The sequence below is a fragment of the Schistosoma haematobium genome, chromosome 5, assembly GCF_000699445.3.
Source record: "Schistosoma haematobium chromosome 5, whole genome shotgun sequence".
In the NCBI taxonomy this organism is placed as follows: Eukaryota; Metazoa; Platyhelminthes; class Trematoda; order Strigeidida; family Schistosomatidae; genus Schistosoma; species Schistosoma haematobium.
The window spans coordinates 8170371-8179887 of record NC_067200.1 but is presented as its reverse complement, the minus strand read 5'-3'; the positions used below and the strand labels follow the sequence as shown (position 1 = coordinate 8179887).

The 9517-nt window shown below is 38.4% G+C and overlaps 1 protein-coding gene across 1 annotated transcript; it reads right to left on the bottom strand.

The window, feature by feature from the left end:
• Positions 1-1137: 1137 nt before the first annotated feature.
• PRDX1_7 (Peroxiredoxin-1) lies at positions 1138-9248 on the bottom strand. The gene is made up of 4 exons (XM_051217425.1): positions 9096-9248; positions 7836-8075; positions 2971-7243; positions 1138-2931 (listed from the first exon to the last, which is right to left on the bottom strand). The coding sequence occupies exons 1-3, from the start codon at positions 9224-9226 to the stop codon at positions 7057-7059; spliced, it is 558 nt and encodes a 185-aa protein (XP_051064819.1). The 5' UTR covers positions 9227-9248; the 3' UTR covers positions 1138-2931; positions 2971-7056.
• Positions 9249-9517: the final 269 nt, after the last annotated feature.

Genomic DNA, 9517 nt, shown 5'->3' with positions numbered 1-9517 from the left:
GAACTACTAAGAATTTCGATAAGCAGTTCAGAGGAAGGCGATATGAAGAAAATGAAACGTTTGTTTGTTTGTTTGTTTCTACGACAAATAACAATAAATATCATCAATTTACTTAGCCAGCTTGATATATAGTAAAATTGATAAATCAGCTGACTCGTGTTGTATAAATATTCTTTAGATACTGAAAAGTGAATGAAGCGTGTTTAGTACAGGGGAACACAGATTTCGCTCATCGTCCGACAAAAAAACACCTGCACAATATTGAGTAGGAAAGAAGCTCATTTTCTACCCTAGATAAACATGCGGTCGTTAGACATTCTCACCGGTAAGGAAGAGGGCTTGGAACTAAAGCTTTAGCGGAGTCGGTAAATCCAGTGGACCGAGAGATGTGGCTATTTACATCGACAGTCACTTCAGTCCCAAAATGCTCACTAACACCATGCTTATAGAGTTAAGAGAGATATTAATTTCAGGAACATCGCCGTCTGATCATACTAGGGTAAGATCGCAAGCACTAGACAATCCACGCTAGTATTACAGATTATGCTCCATGGCTCCCTGAGCGAAGAAAACTGTTACTGAACAGCGTCTGGAACATTCTCTATGAAGCCACCAGAGGACGCTCTTTATTGGAATGTCTTAGTCCGTATCCTCGATGGACAAACGATCACTTGGATCTTCCAGAATGTATTAAACCTGCGAAACCAGATGGAACTCATTAGAGGAATTCGATCATATCATATAATACCAAGAAGTAAGTATTGTTTAGGAGTGGAAATGAATATAAGGTATTTTAAAACACTCCCTACCAAACATTATGGTCATATCGTGAAAACCGTTATCAATCTACAGTGAAAAACTCAAACAAGGGAACATTTGTTGTTACTTGGCCTCAAGACGGAACAACCACCATTCCAAAGCTGCCAGAGCTTTTATTGTGTCCTGAAATCTTGGCGTGACGTCCAGCTAATCCTATCCACCCAATCATGGATTTAATTCAGCACCCGTTAGCTTCTAAGTAGCTAGGAGGTGGGTGATCATCTGGTATGATCTACAAGATTTTCCACAGAAAAAAAGAAACGACTTTACCCGCTCTAAGCCGATGGGGCTCCTTCCCACGTTACCAAGTGTCACAAAGCCTTGTAATCACTTGTATGAGTGAATTCAGTGACTCAAACAAAAAATAATTCATAAAGCGTTACATAGTTTCTAAACTTTAGGCCTTATGTAATTAAGTAAAAGAAAATCTCCCGGTCCTGACTAGTGTGAGTGCAAAGCCATAGGAAATCAAGCAGATTGATCTAATGTATTAACTACAGCAGATGATTTAGACCGATACATATCGAGGCAATACGCACAGTATGCACATATACAAAAAAGGGACTGTTCAATTACAGTCCTAAACATCATTTGGAAGATTCAAGCAAACAATACCAAGTGAATCTAAACTTCATCCCAATGCACAAACAGGCGAACTCAGTAGCTAAGTGTCATTTGAGCCTCAGAGTGGGCAACAACACAGATGCAAGTAAATCTTGTTGACGAGTTCCAAATGGGACGAAACGCGCGTCGTGAATTCCACTGGTAGTCACTATCCATCTCTGCCTTCAGTACCAACTTCAGTTTACTATTAACAAACGCGACGGAAATAGTGCCGGATGCAGCAACCTCAGACTTCATTTTCAGGCGAATGGTATGGTTGCACCCAAATGTTATTCTATTTTTGAGATTAGCTTATGATACTTGAATGACCTAAATTTTTCAGAACAAGCAATGTCAATCATCCCGATGACATGAGAGCTTATGTGTTGCACAATTCTCAATTCTCAGGAGCGTGAGTTTAGACTGATACTATATACTGTTTGTGTCTCCCCAGTGTTTGAATATCTTCCGTATTTATTCATTAGCCTTCGTATAAACGACAGGTCGAAATTGAATAAATTCGCAGAAACTTCTAGAACTATTGTCTACTTTGGTATTCGTACTACTATAATGGTAGACCTAGTCCCAAAATTGAAGAAGTAGAATTCACACTGCTGTCTACACTGGCTCGTTCTGTCGTGATAATCAGCAATATAAGGTCTAGCATTTCTGAAGAACACATTTGAGCTGGGAAGAGGGCGATCTATCGGATACAGTGGACAAGAGGTTGTGTGACCACGCCTGCATGACCAAGCTATGCCACTCCAATTTATTTGTTACCACGTTCACCATCACCGCCCTCCTCCAAGTCTTCTGTGTTGTATGTCGATCTTCTCAGCAATTAAGTATTGAGGCTCCAGAATATTTTGTTTAGAAACTAATACCACCACAACTTCACAAAAAGACATTAGGTGGGGATTATGATAACAGTTGCCTTACATTATGTGGCACATTAGAACTTGAGGGCCATTGGCAAAGGAGATGTAGTCTTATTCCCAAAATTTTACCTTAAACTCATATACCACTTGCTACGCAACGCAAATTTAATGTTAGGTTTTGTCGGTTTGCCCAATTTCAAGCTGAGACATCACGCTCAAGAGCGTAAACTTGACCTCTAGACCACTAGGTCAGTATCCAAAGATGTTTATGTCCCACTTCAACCAATCCACGATATTGAGCGACCCTTGTGATTAATTGAAATCCATGTACTATAATGTACTTTGACTGGATATCGAATTCTGCATTTTTATTTTTGAGCTTAATTTAAATGGTAAAATACTGTAGGACAGTCTCATTGTCGTGTAATATAAAACTGTAGTTTAAGAAAAAGTGGGTTATATCAACTCTATCCGAGCACCATATGATACAACGGGTTATCAATAAACATTGAGAAAAAAGTGGAATCAATTTTCTTAGTAACTACGTAAAAATAAAACGTAATTTGTTTCGTTATGCTGATTACTTTGACAAGAAAAATTGGTAAAATTCTTGTACATGTAATTTCTTTACCTATGAAGAGACTATATATCACTCAGTTTGCTCACTTACATCTGCTACGCCCCTTGGTGGAGTTTAGGCCACCCATCAGCATTCTACATCCGACCCTATCCTGGGCAATCCTTTCCGGTTGTTTTTCACTTGTTATTCATCATTTTCATATCTGATACCATTTCCCGACGTAGTGTTTTCTTCAGCCTTCCTCTTCTCCGCTTCCATTCTTGTTGATGAACACAAGTGTCTAATGACAATTAACTGCACTTGAATGCTAATAAAAATTTTAATTCAAAAGGAGAAAATTATTTTTCGTTTAAATATTGCCATGAATAATTTTAGAGCATCATTTGAACTAATAACAGTTATCACATGTGTTTAAACTTATGAATAAATCACTTCAGTAGGACAATGTTGTGGTGTATATTACTTATGTCATCAGACATAGCGTGTGATGGTGTGCTTTTCTGTTATCAACCATTCATCTGTCCTCTTATTGACATCAAACTCAGCCGATCAATAATTTGCTAATGGTGTACACATTCATATAAATACGAAAAACACAATGGTCTAATTCATAAACACGTCTGATTGCTAACACGTGACCATTTGAGTTGACCCGATAATTATAAAATCAATTGTAGATTAACCTATATTGACGTTCTCTATTTCTCAAATTGAAATAAGTCTAACCGAATGTGACGTGCTACGCACTACAATATGTGTGAATTAACAAGAACGATTTTAATTATGATCATGAACCGATCAAGATTAAACAACCATTGAAAACATGAAAGCATTGGACGGCCGATTCGGCCTAGTATAACACTTCAGAAGCGCGCATTCACAATCCCGCACACGGGATCCGAACTCAGGACCTTCGGTTAGGCGTGCGAACGCTTAACATCTGGATCACGGAGCTAGCATTCAACTGTGTTATTGTCTAACTTCAAACAATCCACGATATTTTGTGACATCATCCACATCCGACACAGTTGAACTCGACTGGTCATTGCTTCTCACTAGAACTCTCGAAGCTAGTCACTATTGAGCATATAAGGGTGTCAATACATCTTAATTGATACACAAAAGTCTCCAAAACACTATGCTAATAAGAACGCTTCTAATTGAAGTCAGAACTAAGTAATCCAGAGACCGAAAGCATTGGCGAGGAAGGAGTAGATTCCAGGATAAAATGTTGCAAGTCCTGAGGTTTTGTCACTGAAATTATTACACACATAATACATCTTTTGTGGTACGGTTGTGATGTGTTGTAACGACATCTAGAAACGATTATTAAGTGTAAAACATCTATAGGCAACAGATGACCATGTACATCAGATTAGGCTTGAGTACAATTAGCAAAGTAAACACATCCTTCCGATACTGATGAATGGCTCGATTTTGCAAATCAATGTATGTGTTATTTCAGTCACGATTGGATTTGGAGAATATCCAGTAAACGATTAAGTTGCTGATACGTAAAAGAAGATTTGAAAACGTGTACGAAATTGAGTGGTGATATTTGGAGTGGAAAGTAAAATGTCACTGAGCCCTAAAAATCATCCGGCTGTTGCATCACTGAATATCGAACAGATCATCGATCCCGGTCAAGGACAAGGAGAACCAACGCGCATCAGTTAATCGTATACCATGGACTGGCTCATGCAGTGGCGATCTCGCTTTCTTATCTGTACACATTCTTACTCATACATCTTCATAATAACGTCCTTTGTGTTATAAGGTCTTCAAAACAGCCATAGTAATTTGATACATCGTGGGGTAATCCACGTTAGATGCTGTCCGCGAGGTGTGATTTCCAAGTTAGCTGGTTCGTCACACAATTTCCGTCGAACTCGAGCGGACCTCAAATCATTCGAGATAGATCATCTACGTTGGTGATCTTCAATGTTCAAAGGCTGATCGACACAACCTAGTAGTCAATGTTGGATCGCCCAAACACTGTTCAATCGATGGTCAAGTTCAACATCATTCTTTGATACTGTGATAGTCTGCACTAATTGTGACTTGTTTTCCATTCGTCACAAGGTGAAATCTGTTTGACAACACACAGTAGTTCGCACACCATACGATGCACATCACAATTCGTCGTTAGGTGACTCACTAGTTTACGATGGCCACAATAATGAGATAATGTTACAGTTTGTTCTGTATCGAGTTGCATATTCTCCATCGCTCCCTCATTTCAATCTGTCATTACGGGAAGAGTGAAATCGAGATTGTGACTTTCTTTGAATTCATTTGGTTACAGCAATATTTAATACAGGGTATTAGAAAAATGAAGGCACTGAATGCATGTCCATAGAATCTTACATAAGTGAATATCATCAATACAACTCTGACTGAGAAACCAGCAAAATCATACTGAGAAATAATGACTTGCATGTAAAGTTAAACAGGTCATTCAGAAGTAGTCTCTCGCAACCAAGTGAAAGTGTGTTTCTGCAGATTGCTTGATCAACTGACTCGGTTGGTGTGATGAGTGTGATCAAGTGACAGCTATTCACAGAAACTCAACTGTTGACTCAATGCTCCCAACGAAACAGACATCAAGATGCAAAATAACTCGTTAACAACATTAAATCTTATCTCACAGTAAAACACACTCTCGTATACGAAATAATTGACACAAATTAGGCATGATTAAAATTCAACGTCAGAAAGTTGATGAGTGATGATTTTAAATTTTGTCGATCACTCACCGACAAATAGATTGGAGGTGTAACTATCAGTCTCACTTGTTGTGAATTGAAATGCATTAAACCACTGACTATGTTACACCTAAGTTCTCGTATATTTCTCAACATCAATATTGATAATTTCAGGAAATCAATGAAAATTCGTGGACTCAACCAGTCACCTAACAACGATCAACTGAGAGTGGTTAACAGTGTTGTTCTAATGAAGCAACAAAAGCAACTAAACAATCACATGACTGCATTCCATCATTATCAAAATACGTAGTTTGTTTTAACTGGAATGCAAAGCATTACAAAATCATCACATAATATGACGTTTGATTTACATCACTGTCAATAACATAGGCTCATCTAACTACTGTGATCAACAACTTGACTTACAATAACAATGAATAATGCTTGAGTTTCTAATAATATTCTTACTATTTTTATCAGTCAAATTTTTGTTAATGCACGTCGAAATAATCGCTCACATTTTATTTATTTATTTGAACACATAACCACTGGTACATGTGGGCACCAGATACACATGCGCCACACAAATCAAATGAGATTTGTGTGAGGGCCGTGATATTGCCCATGTGCCCAGACCGAAGCACGATCGCTCATGTAATCAGTAATATACACTGTTCAGCAGTTACACATTGTCCTATTCTATTCAGTCTGCACGCAAAGTGAGGCGACTGACTTGAAGGATTGGAAGCGAAGCGTTGTAGGTCGAAACACATTTCCGCCTACTTCATTTCGAACAGCAACAAGTTAATGCTAATTGAACTTACATTGGAGGTATGATGCTCAGTCACACACAATGTCGAATTGGTGACTTCAAACGCATCTCCTGTTCATCGACATCTTCAGTGTCATTTATTTCTAATAAAGCCTTACAACGGTTTCATTCACCACTGCAGACGTCAACACAACGATATTCACGGATAATAAAACAATAACAACATGTGATAACAAGATTTCGACATCAATAAATTAGACCGTCAGTTCCAACACCGTTTCACATGGTCCTATATGAGTGCAGTCAGTTGATGTTCACACCACACAAGTCGCCTCCTCGTCATACGTAGAACACGAAACCTCGTCACCTGAATTCGCATCAAACGAGCGACCTACATCATTGTGTTGAATTAACTTGACAAAGTGAAATCACACACAATCGTGTCATTCTGACAATACAACCACATCATAGTATTCGCAATCTCATCGACCGGTCCGACACACACACATTATTAAAATGAAGTACACTGTAGTTCACAGTGAACACTCAAATGAACATAAGAATATATCGGAATGAATGGAAGGTGTTATTTATATGGAAATTAATTTAACACTTTACAAATTCATGTGTAGAACAGCACACAGATATCTAGTCACTCAACATGAATATAGTGATCAATGAAAAATGATGCAAAGTCTATTTTTTATTAACTTTGATCCCATGATCACCACGTTTCCAGTTCACTGGACACACTTCACCATGCTTCTCCACAAATTGGAACGCGTCCAGTAGTCGTAATGTTTCATCTACAGATCGTCCAACTGGCTTGTCATTGATCGTGATTTGACGTAGAATTCCCTTCGGATCAATGATGAATAAACCTCTAAAAAGGAAGGCATAGTGAGGGAAATGATAAATAGAAGTACAATTAAACTCGTGTCTATGTGCAAGTCGATTGCCAATACTCTCAATTCAATAGGAAGTTCAGTCAAGTGTTGAGATTCGGTTGTCTTTATGAGCACTGGGTTCTAATGGTCAGACATTTCGTGGAGAACCGCAGATTCTATGATGCCCCAAATACAATTTGTGCTGTGTCCAATCTAATAACACATTGATTGATTTTCTATTCAAGAATACGGATCGAATGAGAATTTGGTTCAGCAAACATTTAACTGTCAACGGGTGAAATGTATGTCAGAACGCAGTCAAAAGTAGAACAGTGGAACGTGTCAGAGAACTTAATATATCGTTGACTACACACAGGGAAAGACGCTGAGAAACTAGTACAATACAAAACTGAAACATTGTTTCAAGAAGATTCTTGCATACTCGCACAATTATTTCAATCTCCTACTCCAAACTGGAAGCTAAACACGATTCGTTCCACACGTCTATCAGTCTGATTCTCAACACAGATTATCGAAATCGCAGCAAATCTCAGACAAAAATCACACGAATACAAACACACCACTCACCTGAATGCATTACCATCCTCCTCATCTAATACACCATATGCTCTGGAGATCTCCTGTGTGCGGTCGGCCAACAGAGGGATTTTCATCTGACCCAACCCACCCGATTTACGATCCAAATTGTTCCATGCAAGATGACTGTATTGAGAATCTGTAGAACAGGCGATCACTTGACAATTTCGACTGTTGAACTCCTCCACCTGGTCACTGAACGCGATGATTTCAGTGGGACACACGAATGTGCTGTGAAAGAATTATGAGGAGGAGAGTCACTGGGATGATGAAACTACATGCAATTCCACGCATTCACATTAGGCATATTAGTCGAGCAGTGAGCGACTTGACTATGTAATTCGACATGTATCAAGAAAGCATGTCAGCCAACCAGTCAGTCAGTTAGTCACTCCGATAGTTAGCCACACAAGTGTCAGTTCAGCCATATTGAATTAATCGTCATCATAATTATCAAGCGAACGATAAATCTGTGCATCATCGGTGAACCGAATTTCACACTGCTATCTAACTATTCGTTGCAGCATAATACTGCATTTTGTGAAATAAGGTTACACGCATTTTCTAGGACGTCTGCAGGAGGCAATTACTTAGGCATTCAATACAGTGATGTGATCAACATCGACTGTCAGAATCTCATTGGCATGAATAAACTGGAGTCAATATGGAGATTACCAGTGTGCTTCGTGAACAATTTCCCAGACATTTCATCTCAATTCACAATGAGAATCAGTACAAATGTACTCGTCACGTGGTATTCACTATTACCACTCAGATAAGTGGGGCCGGATGAATGATTGGTCACAACACGGTTCAAGTATTCCCGATGAGTGAACCCACACAGATGGCACCATATAAGAACAGATATTAGTATTCGGTGAACACGACTTAATCATTCATTCCAGATATCCACATACATTGTAAAGTCGAATCACAACAAATAAACTCCAATAAGAATTCGCGTTTATCACATCCGAAAATGTCGTCAGAAATCAGGGGATCAACATATCGTCTGACCTCTACAATAAATTACCTTACACTATCTAACAACTTCAATAAGTCTCAAATCTCATACACACATCCAACGCATAATTAGGACAGACGGTTACAACAAATACACATTCATTCAACCAGTAGAACAAGTTCGGCCAATCAGAAGACGTAATCGGTTAGAATGGAGTGGGTGAATCAATATATGCAATCAAACACTATGCAATAACTACACAACAAATATGCACAATTACTACTTACAAATCAGCTGGATAGAAGAATAATACAACATATTTTCCTCGATAATCCTTCAAACTGATCTCTTTGAATTCACCATTAACCACAGCATTTCCTTTGAATTCTGGTGCAGGTTTATTGGGCAACAATACCATGATCAATGATTACCAAGCTGACAGTGATTCGTATGTCTCTCAAATCAGGTTTTCATGCTTATATACAATTCGAGAAACACAATAACCTTGAACATAATTGGTTCTAATTCTCACTGTCAGTCCATTGGGTTGATACAATTGAATTAAATATCAATCACATGACAGCATATTTTTTCATATCTCTTGTAACACACGTAGCCCCTGGTTGATCAGCTTACATTAGAATCAACAATTCCAAACACACTATGCTTGCATACACGTGACAAATGGATTTCATATTCAGTAATTATG